The 19,940-nt window shown below is 37.2% G+C and overlaps 2 protein-coding genes across 2 annotated transcripts in view; both read left to right on the top strand.

Annotated features, from left to right (window-relative positions):
• The first annotated feature begins 3,895 nt into the window (after positions 1 to 3,895).
• On the top strand, positions 3,896 to 12,281 carry LOC121376511 (stabilizer of axonemal microtubules 2-like). The gene is made up of 5 exons (XM_041504405.1): positions 3,896 to 3,978; positions 9,832 to 9,966; positions 10,404 to 10,522; positions 11,068 to 11,154; positions 11,858 to 12,281. Exons 2-5 carry the CDS (start codon positions 9,833 to 9,835, stop codon positions 12,124 to 12,126), a joined length of 609 nt encoding a protein of 202 aa, XP_041360339.1. The 5' UTR covers positions 3,896 to 3,978; position 9,832; the 3' UTR covers positions 12,127 to 12,281.
• Positions 12,282 to 16,305: 4,024 nt separating this feature from the next.
• The window catches only part of LOC121379961 (stabilizer of axonemal microtubules 1-like), a 36,151-nt gene continuing 32,516 nt past the window's right edge, over positions 16,306 to 19,940 (top strand). Inside the window, exons 1-2 of the mRNA XM_041508661.1 lie at positions 16,306 to 16,343; positions 19,001 to 19,159. Coding sequence (XP_041364595.1) covers positions 19,023 to 19,159 — 137 coding nt within the window. The 5' untranslated portion in view covers positions 16,306 to 16,343; positions 19,001 to 19,022. The remainder of the gene's footprint in view (positions 16,344 to 19,000; positions 19,160 to 19,940) is intronic.

The raw sequence follows: 19,940 nt of genomic DNA, 5'->3' as shown, positions 1-19,940 counted from the left end.
ACAATATAATGTTTAAGAAATCATATGGGCAATTTAATATTCTAACATGACAGCCAAATAGTAATATTTTTAGGTGTTGTAAAGAAAACCAATTCATCACAATATAAAACCAAATGACACATATCTTCATCATCTTTCATGCACACTGGACACTGACTGGACAAAACTTTACCATATTTATACAATTTACAATATGTAAAAATAATATTATGCGCTATTTTAAAATCCAAATCAATGAATTCAGGAGATTTATCACAATAATGAATGGATTTCCAAATTAGCTTCCATGATACTTTAAAACTTAAATCCTTCCATTTTTCTAAACATGTAGGTAATTTGAAATTTTGAGCAATTAAAAAAGAATATATTAATTTAACAGTGAATTTACTTGAATTTATTATTTCATTATTATAAATAAAAAATAAATCTTTAACTAAAGAGACATTTTTATTCTCAATAATAATAATTGTTTTCCATTCACCTGGAAGCGAGTTTAAAATAACATTATAAGCAGAAGAAATATTTGCTTTAGTTACATCAGGACATTTTCCCGAGCACTCCACCGACTGAGTTCAATCCCACTAAAGTAAATGATTGAACACTATTCCAAACAGACTGATTGATTTACCTCAATTTTCCATCTTTGGTTTTAACATATGGCCTATTGAGATGTTTCTGATAATTAATAGCTGCCAAGTAACTTCGGGCTTGGAATGAAGGATAACTGAACAAGAAAGGTTGTGAGCAAATAACAATTTGTTTCATAACATATGCACCAAATCCATCTGTTTCTTTGATTTAACATTCTTACTGAAACTGGTTCGAAATAATACAGGGTTCATACACTTCCAGGACTTTAAAGCACTATTTTGGTTCATTTTCCGGTGCTTTTTTTTGTTTGTTGTTAAACATTTTTCCAGAAGTCTGAATACATTACCCGGAAAGGAATGTTTGTTTAACGACACCCCATTGCATTGACTTCTAAATATGTTTACCTTTCAAATGTTAAACTTAATTTGACTGGTATAACTTGCAATGCATTTCAGCAACATTTTTACCAGCTGTTAATAACATACAAGATCCCAGAATACTCGGAACAGACAACCCCCCCCCCCCCCCAAAAAAAAAAACAAAAAAAACAAACAACAACACCACACACCCCCCCCCCCCCACAAAAAAAACCAAACAAAACAACACAGTTGTGGCCAACAATGAACAACACATCACTTGCAAATAAACAAAAAAAATAAACAAAACTGTGGTGTCGTTATATAAAAATAAATAATTAAATAAAAAATTTATATTATTCAAGAACAAACACAGTTGTACCCAAGTTAATGAGAAAAAACGAGAGTAAAAATACTATGTAGATTTAATTTTTTTTTTTTTTTTAAATAAAAAAACCCAAAAAATAAACAATAGTAGGATTTTGGTTTGTCGTTATGAGTAGTTAATAGTCTAAAATCCTTAAAAATAAGAGAATTTTTTGTTATAATTTTTATTATTCAAGCCCCTTGCATTTTTTGGTTTTTTTTTACGGTATTACGTTTATGGGTCAGTCTTATAGAGTACTACATATAGTTTAAATATGGGGGGGGGGGGTGGGGTGGTTTTAAGTATCTAATAACAAAATTACATGACTCACAGAAACATGTTTTATTTTCATTAATAATTATTTTAAACTCATCAGCGACATCGTGTTTCAAATGCGAAATTTACCGGAATTACACCCGATTCCGTGAGTAACTAAATGTCAAACACATTATTTATTGATAGCAGAAAAGTAATCTTTTGAAATGGGACTCTTATTGTCACCAATTTACATCATAAACAATCAAAACTAACCCGTAAAATGATTGTTTATTAGTTAATTGGTTTCTTCGTTGACTTGCCTGGACACGTGGATACCATTTTGATGTGTATGGAGTTCTCTGAGACTTCAACAATGAAGGAAGGAAGGAAATGTTTTATTTAACGAGGCACTCAACACATTTTATTTACGGTTATATGGCGTCAAACATATGGTTAAGGACCACACAGATATTGAGAGAGAAAGAGAGAAATGTTTTATTTAACGACGCACTCAACACGTTTTATTTACGGTTTTATGGCGTCAAACATATGGTTAAGGACCACACAAATATTAAGAGAGGAAATCCGCTGTCGCCACTTCATGGGCTACTCTTTTCGATTAGCAGCAAGGGATCTTTTATATGCACTCATCGTGTTATATATTTTAACATCTGACCAATGACAGTCGACCTCTTATAATGACCGTTGCATGAAGGGTATAGGTTGGCACCAGAGGTCAAACGGCATCGGACTAGAGTTATCAACCCATACGGAAATGAATGCGAGAAAATATAGTGTTCTTGTTATGTGATTAATGGCTGGGGGGCTGTTTTGTATGCTGAATTATTACACTGGGTTTGACAGGGAAGAGGATGCAGTTAGTGAATATGTGCACTTGGTTTAAACTGGATACTGCATACTGTCCCCCACAGTACCTTGAAGTCATGCAACATTTGTTGTGTAAAATGCATAGAAATGGGTGTGATTCGGTCCCTTAGCCCACGTGGGTTTTTTTTTTACATTGATATAACGTGAAAAAGAGCTGGACAACAGGGGTCGTCCTTTTGAGTGTTCATTGGCCCCAGGCAGGTAACGTTTCTTATAAAATGCCAATGGCCTGGTGTAATTAATAAAAGTGCTACAGCCACTGGGGCTACATGAGAAAACAGTGTAATTAATTGTGGTTTGAGGCCAGACGCGATATTTATAAACATATTTTCAAAATAATTATTATTAATTGAAAATAAAATAATAAAATTCCAACACTTTTTAGGTTAATTAATTTTTTCCAGGAGTTTTAAACACTTTCCAGGATGAAAATAAAATTTAAGCACTTTCCAGGATTTCCAGGATGCGTGCGAACCATATTAATGTAAATTTCAAAATAACAGTTGACTATTGTTATCTACATATTTCTCCAGAGTTTTAACTGCCTGTAACATTTCTGTTGTTTGTTCCAAACTTACAATATGGTTTTGGCTTATACTTTGCATACATTCACATATTCTGAATGGGTGATGACCATTTTAGACAGTTGTACAACCCTAACACTCTAGTTAACCATGATCACTAATGTTATCATATTTGGATTTTGTCCATAACTCACATTGATCTCTGATTGTGTTTTGTTTACATGTAACCAAATCGTTTTGCATTTTTCAACATACATGAGGATGGGATAGTTCTGTGTTTCCAGGTATGAATCACTCCTGCAGAAAGACATGAAACACATAATAATGTCAGTATAATAAATGAACATGACACCAGTGCTTCCTCAGTTTAGAATGCAAAAGAAACAAATAGGCACTGAGCGCCTTTAAGAAATTACGATTTCTATCCATTGTTTCATTATTTTTTTTCTACGTGGCACAATTCATTGATATTGTTGATGTATTTATGAATAAACTGGAGGCCCGTAGCATGGTGGACATTATTGGGGTGGGTGGGGGTGGGTGGGGGTTGGGGAGGGGGGGGGGGTTGAACGAGCGCCGAAGGCGTTAATTATTTGGGGGGTCCGGGGCATGATTCAAAGGTTATTTGCCTGTTACTGTAACTCTCGCCGTTAATCTCGATCCGTTAGTCTCGCTACAACTTTTACATTCAGTCGAGGTTATAAAAATACCAACCCCAAAACAACCAAGATTATTGCCCCCCTCCCCCCCCCCCTCCCCCCCCCCCCCTGCTACGGGCCTGAACTGATTTGCTTTGGTTTCGATTTGATTTTGAAATTAATCTCGCTCCCTTTCTGTCCTGTCTGTACACAAAGTCTGTGTCATCGAGGCCAGTATTTGAGTGTCCATGACGGCATAATTATCAGTGACGTCATAATCGATTTTACGTTACGACAACAACAGCCGTTATATTATTGCAAGATATTGGAGATACAGACAGTCGCTCACATTACAGGTGATTTAGGTTTAGTATTATTTTATTCACTTGTAATTCCAGGCACCGCAGATGAAGGGGAGCTAGCCCTCCCTCCCCCCAATAATTCTGAATCAAAACTATTATTGGTAGTAAATCGTAAGGCAGAGATGAATTTTACTAGACTGCAGGAAATTGCATTTCAGAAAAGGGGGCATACTTTTAGTACGTACGCATTTTGGGGGGGGGGGGTGGGGGTGGGTTGAAAATTTAAGAGCCATTTTGCGTACGCTTGCGTACGGCGGGGGGGGGGGGGGTTGTTATTAGGGTAAAATTAAAAAAAAAAAATATATAGTTAATTTGATTATTTACTGACGTTCTAGATCGTCGGCGCCTGTTTTGTTCGCCATACTAACCCTTTGCGTCATTCCACTGCATGACCTTTGTGTCATTTGACACACGCATGCATGGCCAAGAAAATGGCCTCCGGTGGTGATAATTATGACAAATATTCCCAACTTTTGAAATGTATTAAATGTGTAAACCCAACCAAGAAGGCGGGCGAGGTTCAGGAACTTGCCGCGGCCGAATGGAAGTTGCTGAAGGATGACGATTCGGCCTTTAGCAGGCGGATTCTTCAGTTAAAAACAGGAAGGGAGGAAGAAGACATCGCTCCTAAACTTTTGGGCACAGTTGCCAAAGTCATCCGCAAGTAGCGATGGGAAGAAAGACACAGGTGAGATTTTTATGGGCACTTCACGTGAATCTTTCCCTGTCGCGTGTACCCCAAGTACTCAAGATATACAAGGAGATCCCGTACGATTCATACTGCCCTACAATAATGAAGGACATTGATGGGCGTGTGTGCAAGAAGTGTGGAATCTATTTCCCATCAATAGCGTCAGTGACCAGGCATCGCCGTGGAGGAGGGTGTACGGTTGAAACAATGGATGAAGGGCCGGATGCCTATGAGGCCATTCATGATGATCCTGAACACCTCAACGGCGACGCAGTCTTAACTGAGGAAGCAGAGCCTGTATTTGCACCGCCGATCTACAGAAATATTTTTGAGGCCCTTGGTGTACCTTGGGAGGCATTGGATGAATAACACTACAAATTTTCTCATTGATCTAGGCAGTCCTATTGTTTATCGATATTTTGTTGTCATGTGCCCCAAAAAGTTGTACCTACTGGTACTAAGTTCCGACTTTTAGGTTTATAGTTCCGAGTTAGTTCCAGTTTTATAGTTTTGTGATTAAATCATTAAACATGATTTGAATTGTTTTGTAATTAAAACAGAGCAGACGTTCCGGTTTATAATACATTTAGAAACATTTTATTCGTCGTCAAGCGTTGTTTAATACATTTGTACAATGAGCAGTATTCATTAATTATAGTATACCATGATGACATCGACGGTGGCATTGTCTACATTTACTGGTACTGACTGACGATCTTTTGCGTATGTACGCAAGGGGGGGGGGGTGGGGGTGGGCACTGGCGTACGCATGCGTACGGGGGGGGGGGGGGGCCAAAAATCGGGAAATTGTGCGTACGTACTAAATGGATGACCCCAAATCTAGTTTTCAAAAGTTTACGGGATAGCATACCCCCGAACCCCCTAGAAACGTTGCTTTGCGCCGTCGATCTCAGTCAGCAACCCAATAGTCCATGGGCCAGATACCGAAAACCTCCCCCCCCCCCCCCCCACCAGGGATTTTTGGAGACAAGTATGTTTAGATACCTCATTATATATGAATTTAATATCTGCTTGTCTGCAGCAAAAATGTCGGTGGATTAAAAAAATATCGCCATTTGAATGGGGGTACCGTTGCACATTTTTTGTCCCAAAAACACTATATTGAAAAATTAAATATAGTGATAAAGTTGTCATCCATATATATTTTTAACAGATATAAGACCAAAATGAATGATATTCATCCTATACTAGATGTTAATAGTAAGAAACCAAATAACAATGCAATATGTGGTATGAATAATGATATACTCATCGGCAAAAGTTAAGCAATGCCTGAAATGCATTATTTTCTATATTTACACATATTTTGGGCTGCTTGAACCTTTTACTATTAAAAATTGCACTGTATTTAATATACTGAGGCAGCATTATTCAAATATGGTTCAGTATATCTGCCTATACTATACTTAACAAAATTAATTAAGGTCCAATAGATATTTTAGCATTTTCGTTTAAATATGGGGGGAAATACAACTTCTTCCGTTGAAAGTTGTCAGAATTGTGGCATGTTCTTAAACTTAATGACCGAAATAACAATTTTGAGGGAACATAATGACAAAAAACATATTTTTCATAAGTATGTGAAATCCCAGTGTTTTTTGCGTGTATAACCAGTAAAAGTTTACTGAAACAATGTATAGAAGCCATATATATGACTAAAACGTTAAAATAATATGACAGTAACAAAGAATTATATTATAATATAAGAAAGTTTACTAGCCCTTAATTAATTTTCTTGAGTATACATGTATGTGCATCAATATTATGAATATGTCCCTCTTTACTAAACACCAGTGTTAAAAATTTAAAGCATTAGTTTTGTGTACCTACCATAATTTCTTTTGCATTACATGTACAAGTCATCTATCTCACAGACGTTCATCTTATACTAGTCTGTGTTTGTAATATTTTTAGATTTGCCTTTATATTTACATTGTGCTTAACTTATGCTCAAGTGTATATAATTAGTTTCTACATCAAATATTATCTAGGAAAGTTTTGACTTCCTTTCATATTCCATTGCATTTTCATGCAATTAAAGTATGGCTGTCATGTTCACAATTTCTGGTATTCTCCTTCTCCAACCTCTGCTCTGGTTCCCCCATCAGTATGTCCATCAGCTCTCATGGTATCATATCACTATTTCATCTCTAGTGTGCCTTCTAAAATTTCTCAGCCATATGACAATTTGGTTGGGGAATAGCCTGGACTGGCTGGTATGACTGATACCAAATGACAACTTGGCAATTTGTTCTCTTTATGTGCATTCTCGGAGCATTCTCAGTGAATACATACATGTAGAGTGGAGAAGGCTGATTTATATTCTACTGTAGTTCAATATTATCATCCTTGGTTTGGCAACAAACATGTTCAGATATTTCTCAAGTCATGATGTTTTTGTATGTTATTCGCACCTGCACTCCCATAGAGAAGGTATATGAAATGATCTACTTCTTAAATATATGAACATCAATTTTTGCTGAACTTCCAGTTTTCCATTCTGCATAAAAGCACTGTTGGTATCATAGCCAGTAATAGCAAGCACAGCTGGAATTGCTAGTTGGTGTCTTCCCTGCATCCTTAATGATGCTGTGCACATATATAAGATGCCTCTTGTTGCCAAATTGAGTGTATACAAATGTCCGTATCTGGGATGGTGAACTGGCAGCAATGTACAGACACTGAAGTATAATCTTTGTCTCTGCATCTTCTTGTGCACTTTACAACACCCCCAGACATGGTTTGCGTTTGAAACATGTACTTTGTCTCACAAATAGAACCCTTTCCCCAAGAAGCTGAGGATAGAGGTTTCTTTTTTTCATTTAAAAGGTCTTCCAGTCTCTTAAGACTCCTTAGATCAAGTGTGGCTTGGAAGAACCCTTTTCACATGAGAAATTTAGTGCCAAACCACGAATGCTGTTATTATGCTACTGTGGATTAGTTGCAATCTTCCTTCCAGTAGATATTCTTTAAAAATATGCTGTACCAATAGAGCAAATTGGAAGAGAGCAAATTGCCATGGTCTCATATGGTATTAGTCATATCACAAAGTCCAGGGTATTCCTCAACCACATAGAAATGGCTGAGAAATGTCCAAAGAAATACTGAAGCTGAATTGGATGGTTTGTGATCTGATAATGCAAGAGCTGTTGACATATTGAGGGAGGAACAGGAGTAAAGGCCCAGAGCAAAAATAAGAAATTACAGATATTGTGAACATAATACACATTATATTTGAGTCAGATGATAAGACTGAAATAGGAAAGAAAGTCAAGTGCTAGATATGCCTGATGACTATATCTGATGTCAATTATATAAACCTAAGCATAAATTAAGCACAATTTAAATACAAATATGTTTTTAAAAATAGTACAAGCTTCTGTGAGATAGATGAATTGTAAATGTGTTAACACACATGCTGAGGAAAGGTACTTATAATTGGCTGGTACTAAGAACAGAGGGACATCTTCATAAATTTTTGAACATAGTATATAAACTCCATATACTTAACCATATTTGAATAATGAAGCCTCAATATGTTATAGAAAAAATCCAGGTCAATTTGTTTTTTTAATAATAAAAGCTTCAGGCAATCCTAAGTATGTGTATACATAGAAATTAATACATTTCTGGCATTGCTTACTAGTAACTTATTTTGAGAAGTATATAATTATTCATACCTCATATTATATTGTTTTGTAATTGTTATTAACATCTACTTTATAGAATAAAAGGAAGGATGTAGAAATAGAAAATTGTAAACTTCGCATATATTATATTTGGGTCACATAAAATGATTGAGAATTGGGAATGAAAGTTAGATTTTTATAGTGCTAGATATTTGCCTGATGACAATATTCTATGTAGATATCAATTATATACACCAAAACATAAGTTAAGCATAATATAAATAGAACTGCAATTCTAAAATATTACAAAAAGCAACAAAAAAACTAGCTATTGTAAGATGAACTGTTCTGAGATAGATAAATTGTATATGTTATGCAGACTTGCCTAGAATGGTAAGTAAATTCACTTTTTATGTTTGTAAGACTTGTGTGTAATATAAAAATATTCAAAATATCCATGTAAATGGTTTAGACAGCATGTACTGCACCATATTTAAGTAATGCTGCCTTCAGATATTAAATACAATACAATAATAAAAGGATCAGAATGTTTTAGGTACGGTATGTATACATACACATGTACATAGAGGATTACTTATATCGGGAACTGTGTAACTTTTGCTGGCGAGTATACCCCCGGTACTATATCCATACCACATATATTGCACTGCTTTGTGGTTTGTTGTTATGAACATGTAATTTAGCATGAATAGCATTCATAATTTGGTCTTAAACCTGTTCAAAATATGTCTGAATGTTAACTTCAATATTGCCATGCAGTTTTTGCATATACTACATATTTGTAATACTCAGGACATTTCAAATTCATTGACTCACTATGCTTAGTCAGATGCCAAAAATGTATTATTTTATGGTGGAATACATTCACCAGTAACCCAGCTTTAAAGTAAAAGCAGTGATATAGTCCAGAATTATTAAAAATAAATAGGGTGCCTACACTCAAACGTGCCCTACAGGCACACCCACCAACAGATTGCCTGCAGACAAGCTGATTTGAATATGTCTATGGATAGGCTTCAAAGATATACTCATCTTGAAAAATCCCGGGGGGGGGGGGGGGGGGGGGGGGGTGGTTATAGTGGGCCCACGGTCTACAATGTCTAGTTGCTTCTGCCGTGCTTGAAGTATCCAATAATTATATAAATAATTATATCGGGTTCATTTTATATACGTTTAATATTTAACTAGAGTTCTGTATTTAGACTTCTCTAGAGGGCGGGGTCTAGCTCAGTCAGTACAGTGCTCACATCCGGAGGTGCTTGGGTCAAAGGATCGATTCCCCTCTGTTCACCCATTCTCTAATTGGTTTTTTCCCCGTCCCAACCATTGCTCCACGACTGGCATATCAAACACCGTGGAAAACACTTATAACATGATAAATTATAACGTATTTCCTCTGAAGACTAGGAATAGCCGATGATTACTCAATCATAGTGTTCTAGTGTTGTTGTTAAACAAAATAATCTTTACTTTAACATTTCTCAGAATGATGGTTACGAAAGGCAGGAGCGAATACCGGGAGGCGTTCCGAGAGCACCCCCTCCCAGCCAGGGTGAACTGCAAACCGGAGTACGAGGTCGTGCGAGAGGAAGGCGTCATCGAGGGGGTGACCACGTCCAGGTAGCAAACGTATCACCGGGAATAACCTCAACTTATATTTTAACTTATACCACGTGGTATGCAACTAATTTATTACAGGGAATAACTTTAACTAATATCACGTGGTATCAAACTAACTTATTACCGGGAATAACTTTAACTTATACCACATCCAGGTATCAAACTAATTTATTACAGGGAATAACCTTAACTTCTACCGTAACTTATACCATGTGATAACAAATTAACTTATTACCGGGGATAACCTTAACTTATACCACATCCACGTATCAAACTAACTTATTACCGGGAAGAACCTTAACTTATACCACGTCCAGGTATCAAATTAACTTATTACCGGGAATAAACCAGTTATATCACGTCCAGATATCAAATTAACTTATCACCGGGAATAACCGTAATTTGTACAATGTTGTTTCCTTTTACTTTTGTTCTAGAAAGGCGTTTGGTTTGCCAATGAAGGCGAAGAAGACGGCGCCGTGCAAGCCTGCGGACGGCTACTGGCAACCAAAGGGAGACCACTGCATGGTGACGTCGTACATGGCGGGCTACCCAGGTGAGACCCCCCCCCCCCCCCAACACGTCTCTGACCACCCCTACCAGTCTCTGTGATGTCGTGGTTAAGCCGTCGGACATAAGGCTGGAGGTACTGAGTTTGCAGCCCAATACCGGCTACCACCCAGAGCCAGTTTTAACGACTCATTGGATAGGTGTAAGACCACTACACCCTCTTCTTTCTCACTAACCACTACCAACAAACCCACTGTCCTAGACAGACAGCCCAGATAGCTGAGGTGTATGCCCAGGACAGCGTGCTTGAGCCTTAATTGGATATAAGTACGAAAATAAGTTGAAATGAAATGAAAATGAGGATCCCTGACACCACCCCACCCCTACAAATCTCGCTCACTTTGGAAGTCGGCTTATTTGCCTGGATCCGACCCTATAAAGGATGTTAGAAAATGACGTTAATGTGAATGGTCAATTCTAAATGGATTAATAATTATTTAAAACAAATGCCGAGATTGCGCCTTTAAGAGTATTAAATAATGTAATTTAGACATGTATTTTGTATTTAATTTGTGTGTTTTTTTGTTTCAGGTAAGACCGCAGAACGAGTGAAACCCGTGCAGACGATTACGAAAAACGGATACAAGACAAAATTTGTGGCAGAGCCTGTGTATAAAAGTACGTCCTAGTGATCGGGTTTTCACTCCCAGGGAACCCCTCAATACATAAAGCAACAATAACAACAACAAACAAGCAAGCAAACAAACAAAACAAAAACAAAACAAAACAATTTTTAAAAAAACAAGAAGAAAAAGAAAAAAATGAAACAAATCTTGCACGTTAGAAGCAGTAATTTTGTTTTCACTGAATTTAATGAAAAATGCAGAAACTATTTTAATTAATTTTGTTTAGTATATATGTAACGTGTTTACTGGTCGCCCCAATGTTTATAATCAACGATAACTATTTATACATTATAAATAAAAACGGTTGTTTCCAAGAACTTGATTAACAATGAGATCAACGGCAGTAGATCAATGTACATGTAGGTAATCGCCTGGTTTATCCAAAGTTAACACCCGTATGAGTATGTACTCGTTTTGTCTTTATTATTATTATTTTATATTACGTACATTTAATTGTCTATCCTCCATATATACGTACCACTTGTCTGATGTCACTAACTATATTTTGAAATGTAATGTTTGACATCCAATAGCCGATGATTAATAAATACATGTGCTCTAGTGGTGTCGTTTCAACAAAACAAACTTTGTATGGCCACGAGTGGTAAGGCTTAAAACCAGTGAACTATACAATATTAGTTAGTTATTTTATTTTATTTATTTATTTATTCATTTAATTAGTTTGTTTTTTCCAGCTGATTACGTTCAGCTGGAATTACCAGAACGCTTTGTGAGAGAAAAGGAAACGTACACCCCGTCGAAACACAAGTTTCAAGGGGAGTCAACCGTGAGGTCTGATTTCCCGCCACGGAGCTCCCGTCCCCGAGAGAGCTTCAAGCAAACTCTATCTCTGACCAGTGTGTTCATGAAGAGTGACGGCCCTTTCCCAAACAAAACGGTCTACAAAGACGCCTTTCCATTCCACGAGATTCCTTCCATCGAGAAATCTACACCACACGCTTAAGTTGTATAATGGACTATTAATGAAATTTAAAACATTTCTGTAATGGACGTTAATAAATTCAGTAATTGTTCAAAAACAAAACGGAAAAACAAGTTTTATATTACTGTAGTTTATAAGAAAATCGAAAATAAAACATTTAGAGATTTTAACCATGATCTTTTATTAGTCTCATTTTAAGTAAGTTAGGGCGAAACGTAGCCCTGTGGTAAAGCGATCGCTTGATGCGCTATCGGTCTGAGATCGATCCCCGTCGGTGGGCCCATTGGGCTATTTCTCGTTCCAGCCAGTGCACCACGACTGGTATATCGAATGCCATGGTACGTTCTACCCTGTGTGGGATGGTGCATATAAAAGATCCCTTGCTGCTAATCGAAAAGAGTAGCCCATGAAGTGGCGGAAGCGGGTTTCCTTTATCAATATCTGTGTGGTCCTTAACTGTATGTCTGACGCCATATAACCGTAAATAAAAAAATTTTTTCCCTGTATATATCCATTTTATTTTTCACTGACTCGAATGCGGACACACGGACCACGTACGAATGGATGTCCTGTTTAACAGATAGTTTTTAACGACCATGACGTTGTACTGGAGATAGCCTCCGACTGAGTCTTCTTGCCCTGATCCGTCAACCCGACACGTCACCTCTTTCTAGAGTGGTCTACAAAACGAAAAGCCGTCGTGAAAGTTTGTTTTGTTTAACGACACCATTAGAGCACATTGACTATTAATCATCAGCTATTGGATGTCAAATGTTATTTTTTATTATCTGAAAAGCCGTCGTGACAGTTGTAGGTCTACGTCGCAGTTGATCATCCCGGGAATTGTGAGTCATAGAGGACGGTAACATTAGCCGTTGGCACTGACGTAGCAAGGATTTTAAATTGGGGGGGGGGGGGGGGAGCACACACTATGTATGTATAATTTTATAAAATTTAATACATTAAAAAAAGGTTTGATGGGTGCATTGACCTCGTGCCCCCCCCCCCCCCCCCCCCCCCCAAACACACACAGCCTCGCTACGCCAATGTCCGTAGGTGTAGGACTCGCAGGCTTTAATCGCTATTGTACACGTCGTGGATGTTGCATCCATGAACTCAAATGTCAAAACCCACTTGCATACCTTGTGTATTCCATAAGGCAATCTTCTGCATACTGTGAAATCTTTTGATTGCTTTTGCTGAAGAACGCACTTCGATGGGTACTTAAATTTCTGAATCGAAAAAGGTGGCACCATAAATCCGTACTGTATGTATACATGCATTATAATATTTTCGTTGTGTTCTTAAATTCGTTGATGGCACTAGTCCACAATTACACAACTGGACTCCCACGAATAAAAGCGATTTCATCATCTTGTAGTGTATAGAAGAATCGGTAAAGGGTTGCTTTTTGTTTCTATCCTATATTTTCCATACTGATTTCAAAGATTCTAGAAAAAATTTACAATAAACTTCAATCTTCTTGTTTGTCGTTGTTCTTCAACGGAAGGTCACTGGTAGTTTTCAGGTCGGCGTGTTAAAAAAAAAAGAAGAAACAAAATTAAATAACAAATACAAAAAATAAAAAAACACCCTCAGAAATATCACATCATGTGACTACCATGTTAACACTTATGTTTGCAAATAATGACACGTCTGAATTATTATTCAACACGCACACAAACATGCATATAATAATATTTCAAGCAAGGAACTCTAGCATAGACGTACGGGCTTCCATTTATGTGTGTGTGTGTGGGGGGGGGGGGGGGGGGGGGCAGGCTGGCTTTTGCCCGAATTAAACGAAAATGCCCGAATTTGCACAAAAAACACATCTATTCATAGCATTTCTACCAAAAAGCTATATACAGAGTTGCAAAAAAATCACTGCATTTTTATATGGATTACAACTAATTTTGAGGACAGAATGATGGAAATACATAATTCCATCCACTATGATAATATTAACTAACTGAATAAATCAACCAATCAGTCGCCCCTCTAGTAATTCAGAATCCAATTTATTATTGGTAGTATATCTTAAGGAAGATATTCATTTTACTTGTACGTCTACTTGCTTCCGCCGTGCCTGATAACGGACTTGAATTATTAAAGTACTGTGCCAGACCATACACTAAAATTTCAAATTCCACAATTAAATGCTTTCTTAATTCATTACAATAATATTTTACACCGATATGTAAATCAATAATTACGAAAATGCCCCATAAAAGTATTAAAACATCACTCCCGTAGAACACTGCCGGAAACAACCGAGTAAAATTCTCGGTAAAAACATTTGCCTGTAAATAGCCGTGACGTCACGAAGGGAACGCGCTTCACAGAAACCTACCACGAGATGACTTCCAGCGCAAGCGAAAGTGGGACCGACAGCGACTGCCAAGCTCATTGATCATGTGATTCTTCTTTCGATGATGAATAGTGTAGTAATGACGACTGGACTAATATTTGTGCAACACAAGAAATAATAAATATGCCTTATCAGTTTGAACCTGGAACATCTTCCGACGAACCACCGGCCTGACAGATGACGATGAAAATGGTCGTGGAGACAGCTTACCACTAATTTACAACTTTTATTCTTGTTTTGTTCTTTAGCTTTTCGTGCGAATTATTTTGCTACACTGTATGTTCTAATACTTGTGATGTAGTAGAAAAGACGATAAATAACTCTTGAATTCTACGAGTCAAGTGGACCCGATATCGGTAATTTTAAGAAATAAACAAAAACGACTTTTAGTCCGTCCCATCCCTCTGTGAAGATGTTTTTTTGTGTGAATAGTTTCAGTTTAGTTTGACGTAAAAAAAAAAAAAAAAAGTAAAAGTGTTTTGGAAATAACAAAACAATACTATTTTTTGTGTGCAGTTGTGAAAACAGTCTGCTCAGAAATAAATAACTTATTTTAATTTTAAGAAATAAACAAAAACGACTTTTAGTCCGTCCCATCCATCTATGAAGATGATTTTTTTGTGTGAATATTTTCAGTTTAGTTTGACGTAAAAAACCCAGTAAGTGTTTTGGAAATAACAAAACAATACTATTTTTTTGTGTGCAGTTGTGAAAACAGTCTGCTCAGAAATAAATAACTTACAGCACATTCCATAGTATGAAAAAAGGTTTTCTCTGTGGGAAGGTATAGTAAAATTAATTTAATGTATTTATAGTCTGTTTTACAAGGAACGCCTTTTTTCATACTATGGAATTTACAAGTAATTTATTTCTGAGCCGATTGTTTTGTAAGATGCGTACAAAATTAGCTCTTTTTTTTTCTTCTTTTTTTTCTTACAATAAAACCCTACATTTTTGTAGGATGGGACGGACTCGGCAATAGATACTTACTTGTCTGTACTTTATTGTTTTAATGTTCTCGAAATGTAAAGAAAAATCTCACAAACGAACGAGATGCAAACGACAACAAATCGGATCTCGACGATTGCACGGACCGTGCATAAGAAAACAAACTGACCGGAGTTGAAAGCATAACGCAATTTGGGACATTGACGATATGCACCCCAAGGTCGTTTCGGTGTGGATGGCGTCGGCTTGTTGTCATTTGTTTTGTGTCGCAGAAATTGTTTTGGTACGGCATCTTTTTTTAAAAGCCATAACACATGGTATTCCCATATCTTGCTTAAGCCGACAAGCCAGTTCGGACGAATCAAAACTAAAGTGTCTGCTGTCGCAACGGTCTCCGGCATTTTCTTCCTGTCCAGTATTTCCACGTTGTTTTAATCAAATTCACACACAGCTTTCTCACAGCAACATTACTAGGAAATGCGTGAAGACTAAATTTATCGGCGTTTGTATTGCTACAGCCGCCAACAACACGCCGTTTAACCATAATAAACACAAAAGAAGCAATGAACAATGAACTATCTAAAGGAGTTCCCTTCGTGACGTCACGGATAAAATCTTACGGAAATTCCCGAAACGAATTCAGCTGGTTCTGTTTTTCAGGGCAATATTTTTAAATGGAAAATATACCGGTATATAAATTTTTTACATTTTTTTCTTTTAATTTTCTAATCATATTAGATAATATCTTGATTGATATAGCTCAATACATCATACATCTGGAACAGCACTTTAATACTAATATATATATATAAATTATATTATTTATTATTTTGCCTCTGGGCAAAAGGTTTGTTATCTCCCTTCCCACAGTGACGTCACAATCGACTATTCTCTCGTGGACAACGATTGCTATTGTGAGGTATTGTAAATATATCATTAGAATCGCAGGAGAAGGTGCAGAGGGCGTGGCTTTTTTTCCCCCAATGTTTTTTTCCGAGGGAGCATGTACTGACCCCTTCGCTCGCAACAGGCTAGAACCCCCAACCCCACCCCTGCACAATTTCCTGGACACGCGACTGAATCTTCATATATTTATTTATTTATTTATTTATTTATATTATTATTATTATTATTATTATTATTATTATTATTATTACTTACTTACTTACGTACTTACTTGTTTTAGAACAAACTTTTGTTTTGTTTAACGACATCACTAGAGCATATTGCTTAATTAATCATCGGCTATTGGATGTCAAGCATTTTGTAATTGTGACACGACTGAGCTAAATCCCGCCCCGTTAGTAGCGATAAATGCTTAAATAAGGTGTTATGTCATAGATATAAGATTACAAGTGCCATATTTCTCTAATTTTACGTTTCTTCGTGATAAATAACTACAAATTAATCCCCCCCCCCCCCCCCTCCCTAATACACACGCTCGCGCGCATAATTGTTGCACAAAGTGCAGAGTCGTTTTCCGCAGGACATCATGCCTGTTTTATGGCATCGTAATCAATCTTATGAAATCGGCGATTCCACAAGACCTGGCAACTTGTCTGTCGGCAGCTAGATAGGTCTGTCGGAAATAAGACGAGTTGCACAAAGGCAGCCAACTTGTCGGCTACATCCGCCTGACATCATGTTACGGAGTCCGCGCATCAGCTGATCGTGCCCATGCAATTTCGTCGGTTAATTTCGTTGTAATATTCCAAAAGCATATAGGTATATAGGTTTCACATTTCAAAGTAACGGTAAATACATATTTTGGGCGGGAACCCGACATTATGCAGCTTTGAGACAGCACCTTTAAAGCCGCACACCCAAGTTCCATCCAGCGAAAATAAATTATAATTTGGTTAATCTACAAACCTGTAACACACTTAGATCAAGTTTTTATCAAATGGAGTGAAAAAGCAGGATTTATATCGATAAATACCATGGGAATCCCCATGTCCCAATTGCTTGAAATAATTTTGAAAGTTAGTATTCTGATGCCACCGGTAGATGTCGCTCGAAGCACAACAATGCCTACGTCACGACAAATTTCACAGACTTGGGGTGCGTTCGTTTCACCTCTCCTGGACATGTTCCAACTGTTCTGTCCTGGTTGTATCCCCTCTCCAGATATCGTAAGACTTAGCAAAATTATTGGTTTTAAGGGTTTGTAACGTTTTGTATTGAGACACTTACTTGTCTGAACTTTATTGTTACTGAAAATGTTCACGAACTGTGAAGAAAAATCTCACAAATGAACAACAACAAATCGGATGTTGATTGCGCGAACCGTGCACGAGAAAACAAACCGAACCAAAATGATAACGGTCACGTGATATACCAACGTCTGTGACATTGAAATGGAAATATCCCCTCTAAAAATAGATTGGACCTCGCTTGCTTAACGGTTTTTTCTCGACAGAACGTCTTATGAAAAAATGCAAAAAAATGCATTTCGTGGTTTTACAAACATCAGGATTACCAAAAAGCACTTCAGGTGAATGGAAATGTGTATTCTAAATAATAAAATGTAAGTAAAGTGCAATTTTATTTGTGAAAAATGGGGTTTAATAGCGAAAAACAACGCCGTAATGGTTAACAAATAGCCGTAACTAGGGTGTGTCCCTTTACGGTCACACTTTTACAGACGCGGGTACAGAAATTTTAGCAGAAAGGGGTCTAGACTAGTGAGCGACATTATAGGTGGATCGAGACAGTCTCCCCTGAAAAATGTATTTTTTTTGTAAATTATTATTATTATTATTTTTTTTTTTTTTTTAATATAATAAAAAAATTGCTTGAGCGCGCGGGGATGGGGAGGGGTCAGCCTGTAAATCCCATCACCTACACGCGCGCCTCTTTTACCTGCAAACTCGCCATGATGGCATCACTCCCCTGAGACTAGTTCAAGGAAAGTAATTTTTAGCTCACCTTAGAATGTGAATTAAAAAAACAACAAATAAATAGTTGTCAAGTTGGTCAAGTTGGGAGGAAATAATAGTTTTTTTTATCCTACAACTTACCTATGATATCCATGTCATAAATCCATGCTATAATTTAGTGTATTAACCCGGTTAATAATGGTATGCAAATTTGCAAGGTCTCTAGGTAATGCGTTTTTGTGGATGGGTCAAGCAAACAAGACCTGTACATACCTGGGCCCGTGCTTATAAAACTTAAAGTCTAGACTTTAATAAAGTCCAGACTTTAACGTAATGCTATTTGAATGGCGTTGCCATGACGTTAAAATCTGGACTTTATTAAAGGTTAGACTTTAAGGTTTATAAGCACGGGGCCTGAGCGTAACGTTTTCAAAGATTTAGTTAAAATTTATGACGTCAAATAATTTGTGCTAATCGTGATGACGTCATATTACCGATGGCGGTGACTTTAGTACTGTGATTTACTAAAAATAGAATTAAAATATTATTTTAGAAGTGTTATAGGATAAATAGAATTCGCTACTCGTGTTTTTTAATATGTAAAATATCAACCTCGTCTAAGTAATCGGTATTCATAGACTCGGTTGATATTTTCTATATTAAAAAATACTCGTGACGAATACTCTTATGTCTCCAGAGCTCCTGTCCTGGTTTCGGTCATGATGAGCGTCATCGAGTTGTCATCAGAGTATCGCAGACAGTACCACAGGCACGAATTATCGCGCCAGCCGAATTTGAAACCAACACAAAGGCCAGTCAAGACAGAAGAACTCGCGGACGGTCTCACTACCAACAGGTATCACACTATAGCCCATCCCATCCTGTTAAAAAGTGTATGTTTTTCTCTACATGACAGGCTTGTTTCGTGAGAGAGTTGAATTATTGCTCTCACTCATCAGATGTAGATTTAATTACACCGTCAACGGAAAGCTGATGACGTAATGGACTCTGTGACGTCGAGGTTACGTCACTATGCAGGTCTATAATAGGTGATGTGTGGTATGCGCACAGAAGGTATTTGCGTCTGTGTCGACATGCTGATACGAGTTCATTCTTGGAGTTTAGTGTGCTGGTTTCAGGTTTATACATTATGAACAGTTTTTCCTTCAGGCAGAGGTTACATCTTTTGCTCGCTGGAGAGTATGATTTTGCTTTGGATAAAATTTTCCACTTAATGGTGTATGGGGTGAATCTATCCTTCAGTGTCCAAATGTACTGACTTAGCGCTGTTGCGTTCTTCTGTGTTGCGTTTTGAAAACTGCTCGTGTGCGCAGTATATCCCGTCTTAAATGTGTTCTCGGTCAAACCAACGTATGTTTCTTGCTTGTTGTTATCGAGTGTATTAACGGTAGCTTGATCTATTACTCCTTTCTGCAAGCATTTGCCCTCAAGTGGACATTCAGCTCTTCGTCTACAGTTGCATTCTCTGGGGGGAACTGCGTCTTTGTCTCTGTGTTGTTGAAGTAGAGTTTTGTTATGCGCTGAAATTATTTTCCCAACATTAGGCATGCAGCTATAGCTAATTTTAACGGTGTTTCGATTTATAATTTTGTGGAGAGGGTTGCTTTTGGGAAAGC

Source organism: Gigantopelta aegis, chromosome 2 (assembly GCF_016097555.1).
Source record: "Gigantopelta aegis isolate Gae_Host chromosome 2, Gae_host_genome, whole genome shotgun sequence".
Classification (NCBI taxonomy): Eukaryota; Metazoa; Mollusca; class Gastropoda; order Neomphalida; family Peltospiridae; genus Gigantopelta; species Gigantopelta aegis.
The sequence above is the reverse complement of the archived record's forward strand: the minus strand, read 5'-3'. Positions and strand labels throughout refer to the sequence as shown.

What these genes read in the sequence shown, in the direction of transcription:
- LOC121376511 (XM_041504405.1), top strand. Translation starts at nt 9,833, where the DNA reads ATGATGGTTACGAAAGGCAGGAGCGAATACCGGGAGGCGTTCCGAGAG. An exon ending in GAGGGGGTGACCACGTCCAG is followed by an intron (nt 9,967 to 10,403) that starts GTAGCAAACGTA and finishes CTTTTGTTCTAG; the next exon opens with AAAGGCGTTTGGTTTGCCAA. An exon ending in GGCAGAGCCTGTGTATAAAA is followed by an intron (nt 11,155 to 11,857) that starts GTACGTCCTAGT and finishes TGTTTTTTCCAG; the next exon opens with CTGATTACGTTCAGCTGGAA.